Source organism: Ammospiza caudacuta, chromosome 5, assembly GCF_027887145.1.
Source record: "Ammospiza caudacuta isolate bAmmCau1 chromosome 5, bAmmCau1.pri, whole genome shotgun sequence".
NCBI lineage: Eukaryota > Metazoa > Chordata > Aves > Passeriformes > Passerellidae > Ammospiza > Ammospiza caudacuta.
The window spans coordinates 70,378,287-70,398,465 of NC_080597.1; the positions used below are offsets into that span (position 1 = coordinate 70,378,287).

General features: G+C 40.6%; 1 protein-coding gene across 6 annotated transcripts in view; it reads left to right on the forward strand.

Annotated features, from left to right (window-relative positions):
* GRM3 (glutamate metabotropic receptor 3) overlaps nt 1-13,256 on the forward strand; it is a 104,878-nt gene extending 91,622 nt beyond the window's left edge. For all 6 annotated transcript variants that reach the window (XM_058804604.1, XM_058804603.1, XM_058804606.1 and 3 more), the window contains 3 exons: nt 1,277-2,343; nt 5,836-6,010; nt 12,727-13,256. In XM_058804604.1, coding sequence (XP_058660587.1) covers nt 1,277-2,343; nt 5,836-6,010; nt 12,727-12,800 — 1,316 coding nt within the window. In that variant the 3' untranslated portion in view covers nt 12,801-13,256. The remainder of the gene's footprint in view (nt 1-1,276; nt 2,344-5,835; nt 6,011-12,726) is intronic.
* Nucleotides 13,257-20,179: the final 6,923 nt, after the last annotated feature.

The window sequence follows — 20,179 nt, forward strand, 5'->3', positions numbered from 1 at the left end:
AGAAGAAATCTGGGAGGAAATGCCCTCCAAGTGCAGCACCTGAGGATGCTCAGATCACAATTTTAACCCTCCAGCTGGGGCTTCTGCGCCAACACCCAGTGTCCCTTTTACTGACCTTAGCCAGAGTCCTTCAAAATAAGGTAATGCTCTGCAGGAATAAAGGTGAAAGAAGTTGGCCTCAGTGTTTTAAAGAAGCTAAATAAATCCACCAGAAGAAATCCAAAGTATCTGGAGATTGAAGTGGAGGAAGGTATTACACCCTTATACGATATTGCTCAAGCTCAAGCACAGTATAGACACAGAGGCAGGGAAAGAGATTTATTCCAGCAATGACAGTGGAACCACTTCTATGGCCAAAGACACTGGGAAATAAAATCACCTTTATTGTTCATCAATGGTAAAAAAAAATCCTTTTGCTTCCTGCCTGTAAAGCTTTTTACCTTTGATGCTACAGTAAATGACCAATAAATCACATGGTAAAAGCAATTTCTTCCCAGTTTTTTAATATTTTTTCATTCCCTGGGTAAGCCTCAGCTGGAGGAAAAACAAAACTCTGCAGAGCTTACCAGTTAGAAGCGTTGCAATATTGAATTCACAGAAAGTCCCAGATTCAGTTTGAGGTTTGATCATCTGTTCTCCAAACAAGATACAGGACCAAAGCAGCATGTGCTGGGGACCTCAGACCATACAAGAAATATTAGAAACTGGTAAAACTGAAGCAAAATAGAAGGTATTCAAAACTTCTTACAACACAGGGAGAAGAGAAAAAGACATAGAAATAAATTTGTGAGGATTTCACAGTTATTTCTTCATCATCCTAAAATTATTCCTCTATTCAACTGCATTCCAGACTGTTGGAATCAAAACTGTCATTTAATGACCCAACTGTTTAATTTTTCTTATACCATGGCAGCCAAGTTTCACCAAAAAATGCTGAGACTCAGGAGCAGACCTTCTCTTTCTTTCAAGAGAAAATGTGAGAGGCAGTATGTGATGCATACTGGGAGAAATAATTAGGGAACTGCTTCATATCCAAGACAAAATAAAGTAAGGACATTGGTAATCTTAGATTTATAAATGTAAAGTGGAGTTCCATTATCTGAGCTCTTCTTCCAAGTTCAAAACTGAGACAGACACAAACCTCTTGACTTACTGTTGAAAACTGAATTGTGTTCTATAAGCAGGTGCCTGTGCTTGCCAAAGGGCTGGAAAAAATACCATATGTAGCTTTGGTAATAACATTTCTCTATTTCTTTCTTTTTTTGTTTTTCCTCAGCTCCATTCAACCCTCCCAATGACGCAGACAGCATGGTCAAATTTGATGCCTATGGGGACGGGATAGGACGATACAACGTGTTCAATTTCCAGTTCACTGGAGACAGATACTCCTACGTGAAGGTTGGTCAGTGGGCAGAAACTTTGTCACTGGAGGTAGACTCTATCCACTGGTCCAGGAACTCTGTCCCTGTCTCCCAGTGCAGCGACCCCTGCGCTCCCAATGAGATGAAGAACATGCAACCAGGAGATGTCTGCTGCTGGATTTGTATCCCCTGTGAAACCTATGAGTACCTGGCTGATGAATTCACTTGTGCAGACTGCGGGCCTGGAAAATGGCCCACAGCTGACCTGACTGGCTGCTATGACTTACCAGAAGACTACATCAAGTGGGAAGATGCTTGGGCAATAGGTCCTGTCACCATCGCATGCCTGGGCTTTATTTGCACTTTCATGGTCATTGGGGTGTTTATCAAGCACAACAACACGCCCCTGGTCAAAGCCTCTGGCCGTGAACTGTGCTACATTTTGCTCTTTGGAGTCTTCCTGTCTTACAGCATGACCTTCTTCTTCATAGCCAAGCCCTCTCCAGCCATCTGCACCCTCCGCCGTTTGGGGCTGGGAAGTTCCTTTGCCGTCTGCTACTCCGCCCTCCTGACCAAAACGAACTGCATCGCCAGGATATTCGATGGCGTGAAGAACGGCGCTCAGAGGCCCAAGTTCATCAGCCCCAGCTCTCAGGTGTTCATCTGCCTGAGCCTCATCTTGGTGCAGGTGGTGGTGGTGTCCGTGTGGCTGATCCTGGAGGCGCCAGGCACCCGGCGATACACGCTTCCCGAGAAGAGGGAGACTGTCATCCTGAAATGCAACGTCAAAGATTCCAGTATGCTGATGTCCTTGACATATGACGTCATCCTCGTGGTTTTATGCACTGTGTATGCCTTCAAAACCAGGAAATGTCCAGAGAACTTCAACGAAGCCAAGTTCATCGGTTTCACAATGTACACAACGTGCATCATTTGGCTGGCCTTTCTCCCCATATTTTATGTGACATCCAGTGACTACAGAGTAAGTCTTTGGACATCTGTTTCCATAAATCATATGCAACACTTTAAAGGACCATGTCAGCATTCACTAAAGGCTTTTTCTCAGTTCTTTTGGCCCTGGGTCCCTTGCAAACAAGTTCTCTTTCTATGTTACCAGATTTTGGCTCACCATACTATAATTTCAAAAATAGTATGTGCAGTCAGAGTTGGAAGGGATTAATACTGTTAATCTGATTGCAATAGAGGTGTAACATATGAATTAAGTATTCATTTGGGTTCATCACTATCTGAAGTGACAGCCCTAAATGACCTAAAATCAGTCATAATGAGTTATTTGGCAGAAATTGCGCTTAAAATAAAATCTGTACTAACCAGTCTCCTCTGCAAAAGAATGTGGTATTAAAGCATAGTATTTCCTTCAAATAAAAATATAAGGATCAAATTTCAAAATTTCCTATGAAACAGGGTTGTTTAAAAAAAGTTCAACAAATATTCTGTTTAAGTACAGAACTTTTTATTCTTTCTGCACTTTATAAAACACATACCTCACTGAGCAGCAAATATTGGTCAGCCTTCACTAGCAAACTTTAGAAACACTAAACCGTTTAAATTGTCAGGTCAGATAGTGTTGCAAAGCTTCAAGTTCAATAAAATCGTATTTTTGAAGAGAAGGGAATTGTCTCAGAAAAAAGATTCAGATCTGCTCCACTGGAAATCTCACAGTTATTACGATGTGAGAAGTGACTGTGGGAGTTGGTCCTTGCAGCAGTTTGCAGAGAATTAGTTCAACTTTCTGCCCAGAAGAAAGGTAGATTACCTTAGGGGGATGTTATTGCCAAGAGTGTGTACATGAAACAGCATATAAAACTGTGGAGTTAATAATGTCACTTAACATATTTTTGATGTGGCCACCCTGGAATAATATATTTAGTACTATTTTACTCATCTGTAAATGTACTGAAATGTACTGAAAACATCTAGAAAACAAGGATAAGTAACAAATGATGCAGAGAGACATGCAGAGTGACAGTAAAAGAGCTAAATATATTTAGTCTAGACAAGAGTAAACCCAGGGAGACGTGATCACAGACCATAAATAATTTCAAGGCAACAAAATGAGAGGAAGGGATTATTCAGTCTCAGGAGAAGTTAGAATAGCAAGTAATGGATTGAAGTTAATGAAGGAAAAGTTTAAGGAAGGCACTAGGGAACAGCTCTGGACACCCAAAGCAATCAGGAAGACAGACACAGGAGGAGGGAAACATCAGTGCAGACAGTCACATGAGTGGGCAGTACAGACATTAATGGCCAAGAGGAGCATGACTTGATTGTTCAAGCAGAATTTTGCAGCCTTATCTCCTGAGTGGAGTTTTCAAAACCACTTGTAGGAACTGAATGTATATACAAGGTTCCAAACAAACCAACTCAAGTACTACAAAAAGAGCAGAAAATGCTTTTAACTTCTTTTTGGTACTTTCATGACAAGTCTACACTTCTGGGGTACCTTTGAAAAGCCCAAATTTAATTTCCATGTGGTGTCACATGTTGACTCTGAATCAACTTGTGCCATCCTAACGTAGCCCTAGTCTGGTAGCATCACAATAAACAGCCTTAGAAACAGCCCCACTCAGCCAGGAGTTATCTGCAAATTTGGTGAGGATACACTTGATCCCTACATCTATGTAATTTATGGTGATATTGCATAACACTGGTCCAAATATGGACACCTGAAGGACACCACTTGTCATGATGCCCATCAGGACTCCGTGCCATTGTCCTCTGGGTGTGACCATCCAACCAATATCTTATTCACCTAACATCAAATCCATACCTGTCCAATTTAGAGAGAATGGTGCTGGGGGGCACCTATCAAAGGCTTTACAGAATTCCAGACAAATGGCATCTGTAGCCCTTGGTGAAGCCATACTGGCAGTCCCAAAACTATTCCTCCCTGTTGTCCTTGTGCCTTAGCATAAGTCATGGTCTAGTGGGATTCCCTCCACCCTGCCAGCACAACAGCCCAGTCTGTGAGGCCGGGTTACACACTGAACCACCAGAGTGACCTGGATTAAAAAGAACCCTCTGGGATGGAGCTATTTTTAACCCAAATCATTTAATTGATTGAGTGTATAATTATGCCAGCACAGCTGAGCTGCTCCAGGCAGCATAAACACTAGGAAAAGCAGGGTGGGGGAAGAGGGCTTTGATAGTGAAAAAAACGTAACTTGAAACAAAGGAAAATAAAGGTAGCTTCATTTACTCTTGTTTTATAAGAAAATTCCTTTCTTGTCTTACCCATACAGCACCAGTTCAACATCCACCTGACCTGACAGCACAGTTCTGCGGACAAAAGGCAGAGAGGTGAAGGAGAATGTGAAGCTAAGGCATTCCTTTATCATGCAGGCTCTGTTGGATCTTCCATGTTCACTCACCCTGTGAAAGCTGAGCACATTCCATGGTGCTTGCAACACCCACAATCTGCAAAGAGCAATTATTAAATGACCACATTAATTATCCTCATTGATGACAAAACACCAGTTGTGCTCAGTATATAAATAAAGCAACAATGTCCATTCCCTACTCTGTTTTCCAATTTGCGCCAATTATTTCTGACAAGGAGATATGAGAAGCATTCCCATGGAAGAAGGCTAATCTCAAAGAACTGCTGGAGTATAACTAAGGAAAAATGAGCCATAGATGTATAATCGTTCAAATTAAGCAACAGAGTTTAAAGCAGTTTAATTCAACATCTTAATTAAGGAATCTGCTTGGAAGAAAAGAATATAAACTGAAAATGAGGCAGTAAACTGGCAGCTAGTTATACTATTGAATAAAAAGAATAAAAGATAGACAGTGCCAGCAAAGCTACACTAACAAATGCCCCAAGGCAACTATTCTAAAATCCTGCAGCCTTACGAGCAATTCATTTCTGAGCCCAAAAAGAGATGTCTCAAAATCAGGGCACCTTTCAGACCCAGTCTGAAAACAGTCACCAGATATGTTCTTTATTCCAAATCGCACCTATATTTCTGCAAAGGCTTACTCAATTCTCTGATTAGGACTGGAGCTAGAGACTAAACCGGTTTTCAGATGGATGCTTTGCATGAGACAACTGATGTTAACCCACACAATGTACACCCTGTGTGAGCTGGTTCCCACTGCTGCCAACATGCTCAGATATTGCATGACAAGCACTACAGAGGGTTCTCTCATCAAGTTAGAGATCAGGGGTAGGAGAGAAAGAGAGCAGATCTATCCTTTCTGTACAAAAACTAAGGAGAACACAATTAATGACATTGAGATGCAGAGACATAGGGCACTACCAGCATCAGCACCTCATTCCCATGATAGTGGGATTGTGGATGATAAGGATTTAACAGAGGCTCACACCAACCTGCACAATTGCAAACTCCCAGGACAGTGGTTCATGCTGCTATGTAATAATGTTTCTAATATTTGGCATTTCAGAGCTCTCCATACTGAAACCCAGTGCTTTGTGTCCACTCTCTCCTAGGTGCAAACCACCACCATGTGCATCTCTGTGAGTCTCAGTGGCTTTGTTGTGTTGGGATGCCTGTTTGCACCCAAAGTGCACATCATCCTTTTCCAGCCTCAGAAGAACGTGGTCACTCACAGACTCCACCTCAACAGGTTCAGTGTCAGTGGCACCGGGACCACTTACTCCCAGTGTGAGTAACAAATCTGCCACATTTCTGTGGGGGTGTGCTGGGTTTGGGTAAAGAAAAGGGGGGCTCAACTATGTAATGTAGAATTTGCAGGGAAAGCCCTGACGAAGGGGAGAGAATTATGAGGAGGACCCCATCTTATCAGAAGGTTAAATATTATATTATATTATATTATATTATATTATATTATATTAATTATATTAAATATATAATATATAATATATAATATATAATATATAATATATAATATATTATATATTATATATTATATATTATATATTATATATTATATATTGTATATTGTATATTGTATATTGTATATTGTATATTATATTATATATTATATATTATATATTATATATTATATATTATATATTATATATTATATATTATATATTATATATTATATATTATATATTATATATTATATATTATATATTATATATTACATATACTATTCTATACTATACTATATTATTCTATACTATATTACACAATATTACATTACATCTAAACTGAATCTGCCAAGAACTCCACTGCCCTCCTCTCGTGAGTGTCACCCAACAGTCCCCACACACACAGACACACTCTTGGCCCTGACAGGCCAAGGAAATAAAACACCATCACTCTGGGCAAACAATCTCAATATTGCATTCTACTTTTGCACAAACACAGGCACAGCAAATGATAAGAATTGTTTTTCTTTCTCTGACATTCAGAGAATGTGAAACCCAGAGATATTCTTGGGAAGAATTGTGCCTTGCTTTTCTCTGTGAAGAGAAATGAGGCGACAATATAACCCTGTGAAAGCATCATTTCCTTTGTGTCTGGAGAGGAAAACTCATCCCCCTGGCATGGGGGTCAGCTCAGAGCCTGCTCTGGGGCTCACTGAAGTCGGCAGGAAGTTTTTGCAGGCCCTGGCTCCAGCCTGGTGCACACACCAAGCAGCCCCCGTGTCCCACTGTCGCTCTGACAGGAGCAGATTGCCTTGGAGGATTCCTGTCAGAGCAGCACACTGACAGGATCTGGGCCACAAATCAGCGTGCTCTCAATGGCTCATCACCTGCATTATAAGGAAAGGCTCCAAGTCTGCAGAAAATGCATCCAAGAGATGCCATAAGCTGCATCTGTATGCAGAGCGTGATCAATGGCCTTTGTCAGTGCCACAGCCTGGAGAAGCAATCAGTGTTCTGTTGCAAGGACAACTCATTTGCTCTGATTCCCTTCTTCCCTTCATCTTCACTCTCTTCATCACAAGCTGTGATTTTGTTTTGAGGCTGTCACTGTTTTTCTGGGTGAGTTTCTCAGAGAGTTTTATGGATTACAAAAAAAAAAATAGGTCACCTGTATATTTGTTTGGGATTTTTTCTTTGTCTAGCTTAACTAACTCAACTCATCAAAGATGGGGGCACACAGCACCCCATCCACAGAGCTCTCTGAACACTCTCTGGACAGCTTGTTCACCCTGAAAATCTAATTGAAAAGCACACTACAATTATAAAGAGGAGGGGAATAAGAAACAGAGGAAAGGGGGGGCACAGAGCAAGGCTTTTCCAGCATATTCACAATAACAATAGCCTGAGGTTTTTGAGTGTCACTTAAATTTCGAAATTGTCTCAAGCACTTCAGATTTCAGACAGAGCATGGCAGCAATTTGGCACCTTCCTGTGTATCACATTAGCAGGATTAGGAAGTGAAGGGATCCCAGCCATTCCTGTCTCTCCCACCCCAAAACACTCTGCAGGAATTCCCAGGGTCCCCTAACAAGACATCAGCCATTTGGCTCTATAGGTCCCCAGTGTCATCAGCCAGGAAAGCATCCGGTCCTGGCACCAGAGAGCAAACACTCCTTGCTATTTTGGAGAATTTAATGAGATGGCACTATGTGCCTGAAGTGCTGAACACTCCCAAAAGACCAACCATTTCCCAAAAACTCTTAGAAGTGTGGCCCCTTGGTGAAATGGTAAGCCCCATGAGATTTTTTTCAATCTTTATCAATTTTGTGTAAGTGGTTTCTCCAAGTTTTTTAACACTCTCATGCTATGGAATGAGCTTAGTCAGAAATAATTTTGATTCATAAATACTTTCTACTGGATTCTGGATTGAATTTTGGAATTTAATACTTTTATTTTAATGGCTGAATAACGTGTGTAAGCATGCAGGCAGCAGAGAGACATCCTCAGTGCACATCTTCACATTAAAACCTGCATTATCAGGCTTGCGAACAGCTTGAGAACATTAGGAAAAGCATGAAAATCCAGACTTGCAATCTCTTACAATTTCATTGTTTGGAAAGGTTGCTGCAGTTATTTACTTTTACTGCTTCCACCTAATTGAATCAGGGCTGCTCACCTTGTTGGGCTTTTTAGACCATGGGAAGACATGGAAGTAGGGCTAAAAAGTCCATCACACACAAAGGAAACAGCCCCATAGTTTCCATCTAGGACAATTATTTTGGAAAATAGCACTGTCTATCACAGTGACAATATTTTCAAGATGAAAAATCTTCCCTTACTCCCTTCCATTAATTTATAATTATTTAAAATAAATTTCCATCATTTTTCTTAACTATTTAGTGTTTTATAAAACTCTAAAATGGTTTCTATCCAAATTGGTTCTAATCTTTTTCTAAAATATCCCTCTCATCACTCGTTGGGGAGGTCAGCTTGTTTTTATTTTGGTCTTGATGGCATTTTTTCATCATTCAGAAACTTCTTAATATCAAACGCATCAGAATTAGCTCTAGGGCATTCTAGTAACTTTGAAAAGCCATCTCTTTAACATTATCTGAGCTCTAGGGGTCAGTGCTTTTCCTGTCTCCACAGACTGCCACCTCCATTGCATCTCAGGGCTGCCACCACCTCTTCACTCCAGTGAACATGAATGCCATGAGCATGGTGGCTCTTGAACAACAGGTGACACACAGACAGTTTTAACACAGCTTCCTGAACCATGAAATCTGGTCACTCTGAGAAAAGGTGGCACACAGGATGCTTTTGGGGAGTCTAAGTGTTAGTGTTGAGCTTTGATCATTTTGATAGACGAAGTCTGGACTAGAAAAAGAATATAGATTTAAGCCAAACAAAGACAGGGTAAGAGTGTGCTTGGGTATATGACATGTTTTGAAATGTATATATTTGTGCACACTGTTTCGGTTCTGAAAATTCCCATTTGGTTCTGAAAATTCCCATTATGTGCTGCCTAAGTTCTGTTGTCCCCGCAGTGCCTCCCCCATTGGGATGTTCCCCCATTTTCCTCTTTTATGGGCTTCAGCACCCATAAAACTTCACAGAGAACTCACCTTCCTGAATTCCTAAGCACCTTCATGATTCAGACTAAGCTTTTACACCCAGATGTCATTTATCCAAATTAGGTCCACATGGAGAGTGCCCACAGAGCTGAGCTCCTCCAGGTGGCCCCTCCTCCTTGGGGTCACAAGTATCAGGATCTCTCACTGCTCAGAATGACCCTGAGAAAAGTTCTAAAGTCCCTTTTCCCATCCCAGTGGTTGAAGAAGGAGTCAGAGCTCTTCAGTTTTTGGTCTCAAGGTTGTTTATTTTATCTTATCTATAAAATTCTTTCTCCTGTCCAGCCGAGATCCGCTCAGCAAGACAGTCCAAGGCACTCTGCCTGCCCCAGGGTGGTGTTATGTCTTTATACTAAAACTACGTGTACTATGTTTACAATTACTTTCCAATACCTATCACCTATGTTAGACAGTGAGCTTCTACTCTAAACCGACGTAAAAGTGCCAACACCACCCCGAAGATGGAAGCCAAGAAGAAGAAAGGCTGGACACACCCAGATCCTTCCGTCTTGTCCCCCTGAATCCCCATTCTAAAAACCCCAAATCTACTTTTCCACCTTGTGATAAATTCACTATCATTCTAATTAATTTGTCATGGCTTGCAGATCTTCATCTAAGGTTGGTAAATTGCTCCAGGGGTCATAATCAAAACCATAGGCATTTTTGGGCTCTGTGCTGGGGTCTCTGAGACTCCTGGCAGGGGTCTTGTCTGCTCAGGACAGCCAGAGGGATGTCCTAGATCCTGACACACAAGGAGAATTGAACCTACTTTTTATAGCCAGACTGACAATTTTATTCCCTCTGAATTTATTTTCCTGAGCCTGTCTCCAAACTAGCCCTGACATAACAGAGATTAACTCACAGCTGTCCTGCTGTGAGCACGAGTAGAGGAGACAATGCTTTCAGGCATATAGCATGGTTCCTGGGGTTGCCCTGTGCACAGAGGGGAATTGGACTCAATGACCCTTTGTGGGTCCCTTCCAAGACAGGAGATTCTCTGGCTCTATGGCTCCAAGTGGCACACAGGCAGTAAATTCAGATCTGCCTGTTCTTGGCTGTGTAGGCAAAGCTGCAAGGTCACCACGGCAGTGCTGGGCTCCTGCATTGTACCTCTGGTTCTTTCCCTTGGATTATCTAAGCAAAATGAGAGACAGCCAGGAAAAGAGAGATCAAAAGCATGAACTTGAGCCAAACCAGCTTCTGCTGATGTCACACTTTGTCCTTGGTCTCAACACAGAATGAAGGTGAAGTGTCTCTTGCATATGCAGCAGTATTCCAGGAAAGCCCTTGGCGGCTGTATCAGCCACAGAGTGCAGCTCAGAACCCTGCAGGGCCAGTGATTAACACTGCTGAGGTCTGTAATGAAAAGCAAAGTCTTTTGTTCTGTCTCAGGAGAGCTGGATGCTCAGTGTGAGCACTTTACTCCACCCAGCAGAGTTAATAACTGCATCCCAGCACTGTAAGAGAGCTCCATGCTGTGCAGGAAGCCTGGAAACTTAAAAGGCAAGGGCACTCATTTCTTGCCTACCACCATATATTTCTGTCCAATTTTGATATCCTCCTGACCCAGTTACCATAGTATTTGAGCTACTCATGCTTGTCAGTGTGTTGGACTTCACAAAAAGCAAGCCTGAAGCTAAAAGAATTCTGGTTAAGCGACTGATGTTCATGGGAAAAAAAATGCTTTTGCCTGTAGCCAAACTGCAGTAGAACAGGGATTTGAATCAGGTTTCCTGAGCAGAACTGATTTTTTCTGTTTTGTAACAAAAAGTAGAAAATAAAAATAACAATTAAAAATAGTTTAGCTCATTGTGCTGCCACATTATATCCAGTTAAAAACAGAATATAAAACCAGAATACAAAATACAAATTAATTTTTAGAAATCACAGGCATGATGCCCTGTGGTCTTTTACACACAACAGCTCCTCCACACCTGTGACTCACAACACACATCCTTGTTGTCAGAGACCAAATTCCATTGACCTAATCCAGAAAAGGGGCTCGTTCTTGGGTCTCCTGCTTCAAGAAGATGTCCTGCCCTCTAAGTAGTAGGTTAGTCCCCTAAATTAGTTATTAGTAGATGCCTCTAAATTTCTTTTGTTACAGCAATTCTGTTTTCCATGAAATATTAATTCAGTCAATGAAAGAATGAAAAATATCAGCTGTTTTGAAGAAAGAATAAATTTTTCTAAAATTTATACTGGGCGTCTTTACAGAACCAGTGTGCAACTGAGAGTGCAGCCAGAAGTAGATGTGGAAGATTGAGCATGCCCTTGTCAGCTGCATAAATTGCTTTTTACACTGGGTGATTGAATTTACCAAGTCATTGCTTGCCGTGTGTTTTCTTTGATGAAGGCATCACATTTCTCTGGGTCACTGTTACCATTAACCTAATGTATCTTTCAAAAAGCAGCTCTATAGTGCCCTGAGCAGAGATGTCACAGAGTATCTGAAAACACATTCCTGATGCCCAATGGATAATTTTAACAAATATGGGCAAAACAATTTGTTTTTAAATTAGAATCCACAGACTTAAGCAGAATAGGGTAATATATTCTCTGCTCAAAATACAAATACCTTTGGAAACAGGTTGTTATACTCAGATTGTCTCCTAATAACACTAAAGCAATGAAAAACTGATGTATAAAATGTAAACAAGTTGATCAGAATCTGGTCCTCACCTGTGGATGCACGCTGAATCCTGATCCAGAACTCCTAGAAGTGAAGCATATTATAGGCAAAAATTATTCTGGGATTAGGTGAGAAATAATCTTGCTTTTAAATTCAGTTATTAAAAAATTTCTTCACTTCACCCAGTATGTTCTTAGAATTCTTATTTTTATTAATTAAAAGGTGATTGACACAGAATTCTAATATGGTAGATTATCTCCTGGGTTTAAAACTACATTTATTTTCTTCATGAATGTCCGCTCCAATTATGCGAAAACTCAAAGGATCAGACCTTAGCATTTCTTGCCAATAAAACACAAAAAAATCCAAAGCTTCACTTTTTTCTACTGAGGTATTTTGATACCATTATAGCTGTATTAATTCACACTACCATGCAAAGTGCTACAAAGTGAGACCCAGTGGCACAGAATCATTGAGGAAAAAAATAAAAAATAATTTATTTTATTCCAACACTTCTTGGAGAAGTGTAATCACCCTCTGTGCTCCCAGTGGGCAGCAAAGTGAAATCAGATTTCTTCAGAGGATGCTTCAGCCTGAGGTCTGAGTTGCCATGTAGAGATGCAAGCAGCACCTCCACCAGCTCTGCTGCTGACATATTTTCATTAGGCACCTCGGTTAAATGGGGTGAGGTGCTCCAGACCAGCACAAATTCTAATCCTGCATGTTGCCCCTTTTTGCTGTGCTGAAATCAGCTGATTTTCCCCTCTCTTTCTCTTCCAGCATCTGCCAGTATGTACGTGCCAACTGTGTGCAACGGGAGGGAAGTTCTGGACTCCACCACTTCGTCTCTGTGATTGTGGCTCGTGGTTCAGTTCTTGAGTTTTTAGACTGTTAGGCAAAAATTTTGCACATGTTGTGCACTCCAGAGAACACCAGAAAACAAAAGACATCCAAGCAAAATTAGAACCTTTTTTTAGAAACAGTGTAATAAATTATTTTTGAGGATTGTACAGTATATAGTGATGTTCTGGAACTTTTTAGACTGATTTTAGCCCTTCTGTTGTTAACAGTTGTAAGGGACATGTAAATAACCATGGTTCACAATGTGCATAGTCCTGCAGTAAGGGAGTGATTGTTGCAAGCACAGTTGCAATGTTAGGTGACTTCTTTCCTACAAATTTTTTTTGTAGTTCCTTGTTGTAATTAACTTAGACTGCATTTCTATGTTGTATATTACAGTTACCTTACGTGTAACAGGTTGGTTTTCTCAGCACAAAACAGCAGTATTAATGTAAAGGCACCAATAATAAAAAGATAAAAGTTTTTCAGCATTGTTTCATTTTTGTTTCTTACTCTCTAGAGGTCATTACATTTTTCTAGAGAGGAGTTATGTAAAAAGGATGAAAAAATTCTGGATTGAAAAAATCAGGTATTTGTGTGTTGGTGGGTGCCTGTGTTATGAAATCCATATCACAATATATGTGCTTATGATTAATGCTCTTTCAAAGTCACATAGAAATTCCCTCTTCTTACAAACTCCCACATTATTTAAGCTCCTCAATTTCTTTTTCTGTTATTAAAATAGAGGGTAATTTTCAAATGTAAAAATGTCTAATTTCATCTTAATGAGATGTTAGCAAAAAATTTTTGACTCCTGGTTCACTCATTTGGCACGACTAAATGCTGTCATGCACAGAATAGGTTGGTAGCATATAAAAACAAAGAGAATTTAGATTAGGTTGGAAGAAAATCTGTCAGAAAATTAGATAGGACTGTTTAATATCTCCAGCCAAAACAAAGCTGGTTCAGCTTGTCTGCATCAACAGTGCTGTGAAAGGTAATTGGAGCACCTCAGAAACCAGAAAATCAAAAAAGAGAAATGCAGGAGACATTTACACACGTCTCTGGGGTGACCTTTATGTTGAAACCAAATGCTTCAAGACATACATACCACCTACTTAGACAATTGCAAAATACCTTAAAGTCTGGCTTTTGAAACTGCACTCTTAAAGCTGCCCTCACTCTATTGAAACAATTTGAAATCCTCCCTCCTGCCAGGTCTAAAAAGTCATTAAGGAAACAAACACACCTTTGATTAATGTGTCTGAGCATATTTACCTAAGGGCTTGTTCCCATTGATCTCATTCCAGCTGAGGTCAATAGCAAAATTCTCATTGACTTCAAAGGCAGCACCAGCGAGGCTTGAAAGTCAGAGACCATGGATGCGTGGTGTGGGATGTACATGTTCTCTGGAGCCCAATTCTCCTGCCCTTGCAGGTGTTTCCACACATTTCTGGAAAGCTGCAAGTCCTTTAGGGCTGAACTGGCAAAGGACATAGCTGTTACTTGGAATGCAAAAATTAAAGATGCAGGTTCTTAAAATTCCTACTTATAGATGGATGCTTGTATTTTCTAAACCTCCACATGTCCACCAGCAAAGAACACTTGATGTCAACACTTACCATGGCAGAGGCAGCCATTTAAGCCTCTGCATCATGGAGCTGTCCAGAGCCGGAATCCCTGTGACCTTCCCCAGAATAGATCAGCCCACCCTACCTGCAGAGCTCTGCATTCAGCTTCTTCCTCTCACAACCTCTGGCATGCCTGATTTTCAGGCTTGTTTCTCACCTTGATGCAGGGCCCAGGGTCAAGTTGTGACAGGCTGGGAGTCTTCCTTTCCAATCCAGACCTCTTAAAGCACCTCAAGTTGAGCAGCTACATTCATTTGACTTTGGTGTGCTCTATCGTGGACTAAGAGGCTGGTCACATGTGACAAAAAGTCAGAATATCTGACCATAATTCGGATGTCTCGTCTTTATGGAGCTCTTAAAAATGCCCAGGCCAATGAGAGTTTCTTCTCAATTTTTATGGAAAGCCACAACCAGGGTCAAATGCACCTCATCTAACACTCACTGTTTACAAGGACTAAGTAAATAGCTACATCTGAGATTGTCAGCCCCTCTCCCTTTGAACTCAGTGGAAGGAAGTAGAGATAATTCCCCTGGCTTCTCTCAGGAAGACACTTCAGGCAGGGATGAAACTCTCCAAATAAAGGCAAGCACAGCTTGCACAGATCACAGAGTTTGTACTGAAAATTAAGGCATTGTGTCAGATGAATTCCAGCCCCAGAATCGAAACTGGCATTACTGAAGTTAATTTATAGCAGATGAGGATCTCACTGTGCTGGAGTTTTCATCCATTTTGATAGCACTACTGAGAAAATGACCCAGTGTCTGTGTCTGAACACCTGCTATGAATACTTAGTTGGCTTGACAGCCACTCGCATGTGGGGTTTTCATTCAAAAAAACCCAACAACCAAAACATGCAGAGCTCTGGACTTCCATCCCCACTGAATGTTCCTGACATTCCTGTATTTTATTTGACTTTGTCTTGAAAGCCTTTCACTACTTTCCATTGGATGTCCACGGATGCAGATTGTTTGGTATTGCCTGATGAAGTAATCCAGTTTCAAAACACTGCAGGACAGAAAAGGAAAACGACAAAGCAGAGGTTTTCCACACCATACGGGCATGAAAACCTTTTAAGAAAGGGAATTTTAATTTTTTTTCCTTTGCTGTTGTCTCACATCACTATTTTAGTTTCTCTATTTATAACTGTTTATAGTTTTTTACCCATTTATGTAAAACTTGAATTTAGAGTACAAACCTTTTCCAGTATCTTTATTTTCCTATCATTTTTATAGATTTGAGCAATTCACCTCAAAGCAGAGGGGGTCCTATCACAGTTCCTCCCAAGCACCCTGCCTGTGAGCCTTGGGAGCAATCACACTGCTCTGAGCCCTGCACACTAGGGAGTAAATGCTGAAATCAGAGGAAATGCTGTAAATGAGAGCAAGGCTTAACCCAGCATCTACAATGCCTAACTGGAGGTTGAAGAAAACTTCCGTTTTTTACTCAGAAGTCGTAAGTTCCAAGTACCTCAGCTCTCTGATAAAAATCACAATTTCAGAAAGGTTTGTGAAAAACTGATCACTTTTTATTTATTAGCAGAATAGAAAAATAAGACTCAAAAAGTTTATTGCAGGCCAATCTGAAATAAACAAGGTTTGTGGGTTTTGGTTTTGTTCATGGGTTTGGTTGTGGTTTTTGGTGGTTTGTTTTGGTTTTTCTAGAAGTGTTGTTTGGTTTTTAAATCTTCAGTTCAATGCTTCAATTTTGAAAGCAAGACCAAAGTCTACTGTGGTAAACCAATTTTTTTTTTTCTTCCAGCGATTGTTTTTCCTTAATTAATTGAACACAGATGGTTTCACTCATAGCCAAATCAATTTAAAAATGAATTGTCTTTTCAAATTGAAAAATTAAAAGCTATTTAAAATATTTTATGTCCCCCCAGAAGGTAACAAATTCTGGAAATCAGAAAAAATATGTCCAAAATACCCTGACCACACCCAGAAATTTCAGCTCGAAAGACATTTCCACTGCAATTTTTCACCCAATTAGTACAGTTAGAGTAAGGGAGACCAAAAGAAACCCTTAACTCATCACCACATACAGTCTGAAGTCCATGGTGCCATTGCCTACTCACCGATGCCTGCAGTCTGCAAGACAAAGGGCAGAAGGCTCTGTTTATCCAGAGCCACCTCAAAGCTTCTCAGCCACACAAACACAGGAAAAACTGAGCTTTCTTCTTGCAAGAAGAGAAGGCCAGGACCAGGCTGGGCTGGTTCTGCAAGAGGAAAAGGATGGGATAGCAAACACACATCACAAAACCCTGCTGCGGCTTTTAGGTGTTGTTACAGCATCAGTCTCACAGTACACGGACCTTAAAGAATTCTTCCTGATGAGCTCCAACTCTACAGATCCTGAGGAATAACCAAAACACAATGGCAGCCCATAAACCCCTCTATCCTTGTGTCTCCTTTGTTCCTGCTGCATGAATTCAGTGTGGGCACACCCAGCCAGGTGACTGGGGATGTCACTGCATACTGTGACACACATTGCATATTCTAGGATGAGTTGGCTTCCTTTTATATCTGTTCCTCTCCCCTTACATCTTACCAAAACAGCACAGTTCCCAAGCGCCCAACAAGAAATAAAACCAAGGGAATTTAGTGAATGGAGCACACAAGGGGAAAGACTAAGAGAGAACATCACCAAAGATAAGGAGAACATCACAAGAGTTCTCTTGAGGTTATCACTGAGAAGAGAAGGCTCTGGGGACACCTCATTGCAGCCTTATAAAAGAGTTACTTTTTATATGGGCAGGCAGTAACAGAACAAGAGTGAATGGTTTTAAACCGAAACAAGGGATATTTAGATTACATACTAGGAGAAAACACTCTGAGGGTGGTAAGGGACTGCAATGTGCTTCCCAGAGAGCTGTCAAATATTATCTAGAATGGCTATTTAAGTCCTTCATGCTTCATGGACCAACCAGCAGCATTGCTTGCTGAGGAGGAAATCCCCACTGGGGTGTCAGCATGAATTGTAGCTGCTTCCACCCTTACACTGAAGCATCTGTGTTAGTCACTGCTGGAGAAGAGTCAACAACCACGGGCTCATAAATGGTGACATCTGCTGCTATCAGATTATAATTAATTACCTTGATTTTACAGGTACTACTGGCTCTGGAAGGACAAAGCCTGCAAACTTACCCCTCTACTATCAAAGAATCCCAGAACCTATTTTTCAAAAGCAAATAGTAAAATCCTTTCTTTGAATAAAAATTATAGATCATTGGAGCTACTCAGTAATTTCCCTCTGCAGCTCTAAGACATAGTTTTCCCCAAAAGTTAATCAATTGTATTCAGTATTAGAAACACCAAGTAACACAATCGGAGCCAAGCCAGAACACATTCTTTGTGCATTTCCCCACTAGCAAGCTCTGCCAAAGCTCAGACAATGACGTTCTGCTAATTTGCCAATAATTTATACAGATGCCAGAAAAATGCGCTTAATCCTCAAAGAGATTCAGTTGCTTGACTCCAGATTTCAAAGCAAAGCATGCAAATGCAGAAATAAAATGAGAACCATTTAGTCAAGTGAACACATAACAGACAGATTCACAGTGTTTTATGGCATCAAATAACAGTTTTCTAATGTGATTCCATGTGGAATAAAAGGAGAGGTTGGTGTAAGTATATTTTGGCAGAGCATAGGAAGAGGTCACATATACCTGACTTTTAATAAACCCTTAAAGGCTTCCAAAATTAGGTCCTTTACATAGAACCTGACATAATCCCGGGCGATTTTCTTATGGTCAATAAATTTTGCAAATATAAGATTTTTTTTTTTTTAACCCCAATTACAATTCATTTCAAGGTATCTCCATTCCAGCGTGTTTGTAACTTCTTCCTTTCAGCTTTGGCTTTCAGTGGGGATAAAATTTCAGCAAGTTTTGCTATATATGACAGCACTTGATGGTGTATGGCCTGTATGCATTTAGATGGCCTTGATTTTGGAAAAAAATTTTTCTTTTCATTCCTTTCGTGAAGGGAAAAGGAATCTTGCGATTTCAATGGGGACCACTAGAAGAATTATTGGTGCATGTCCCTGCCCTTGATGGCATGCCATGCCTTTTGATGGCTTTGACTTAGGGAAAGATTTTTTGCTTGTGTTTTCTGTTTTTTCAGGATCCATGCCATGTCCCTGTTATCTTCCCCGCCAAGGTTTGTCTTGCTCCAAGAATATTTCTCCTGGTTTTGCAACGTCTGTGAGCTTAGTTTTGACCACTTTTGGTCCTTTGAAATGCAGCTCCTTTTCTCACAGCTAATGTTTTGGACTTAGGGAAATTTGGTTTGTTCTTTTTAAAGTATCCATGCCATGTCCCTGGTATCTTCCGCTCCAAGATTTGTCTTCCTCCTTGGCTTTTTCCCCTGCTTTTGCAACATCCATGAGCTTAGTTTTGGCATGATTTGGTCGTTTGAAATGTAGCTCCTTTTCTCACAGCTAATGTTTTCGACTTCGGGAAATTTTGTTTGGTTTTTTTTAAATTATGCATGCCATGTTCCTGATATCCTCCGCTCCAAGTTTTGTCTCCCTTCTTGGCTTTTTCCCCTGTTTTTCAACATCTGTGAGCTTGGTTTTTGCATGTATTGGTCATTTGCAATGTAACTCTTTTCTCAAAAATTATGTAAACGACTTAGGGAAATTTTTTTTTTTTTTTTAAGGTATTCATGCCATGTGCCTGATATCTTCCCCTCCAAGATCTGTCCTGCTGCATGAATTTTTCCCTTGCTTTTGCAACACCTGTGAGCTTAGTTTACCATGTTTTGGTACTTTGAAATGCAGCTCCTTTTCTCAAAAGTTATCTTTATGACTTAGGCAAATTTTTTTTTTTTTAAAGCATCCATGCCATTTCCCTGGTATCTTCCCTTCCAAGTATTGTCTTCCTTCTTGACTTGTCCCCTGCTTTAGCAACATATCTGAGCTTAGTTTTCGCAGGTTTTGGTCCTTTGCAACGCAGCTCATTTCCTCACAGCCTCTTTTTTGAAGACACTAAAAGTCCCAATTTTCTGGGATTTTTGGGGTTTTTTTTCAATTGCATTTCATTTGATCCTGTCTCCTTTCCAGAGGCTTTGCAAGCCTTTCTTTTCGGGTTCGCAAGATACCTTTCGAGAATGGAAAACGAATCTTGCGATTTCAAAGGGGACCACTAGAAGAATCATTGGTGCATGTCCCTGCCCTTGATGGCATGCCATGCCTTTTAATGGCTTTGACTTAGGGAAAGATTTTTTGCTTGTGTTTTCTGCTTTTAAAGTATCGATGCCATGTCCCTGTTATCTTCCCCTCCAAGTTTTGTCTTCCTCCTGGACTTTTTCCCCAGCTTTTGCAACATCTGTGGGCTCAGTTTTGCCATGTTTTGGTAATTTGCAATACAGCTCACTAACTCACAGACCATTTTTTGAAGACACTAAAATTGCAGATTTTCTGGGTTTTTTCAATTGCATTTAATTTCCTTTCGGGAAGGGAAAAGGAATCTTGCGATTTCAATGGGCACCAATAGAGGAATCTTTGGTGCATGTCCCTGCACTTGATGGCATGTCATGCCATTCGATGCCTTTGACTTTGGGAGAGATTTTTTTCTCTCTTCTTTTTTGTTATTACACTATCCATGCCATGTCCTTCATATCTCCCTCTCCAAGTTGTGGGTTCCTCCTTGGCCTTTTTTTTCTGCTTTTGCAACATCTGCAAGCTTAGTTGTTGCAAGTTTTGGTCCTTTCCACTGCTCCTGATACAATCCCGGTCCATTTTCTTAAAGTCACTAAATGTC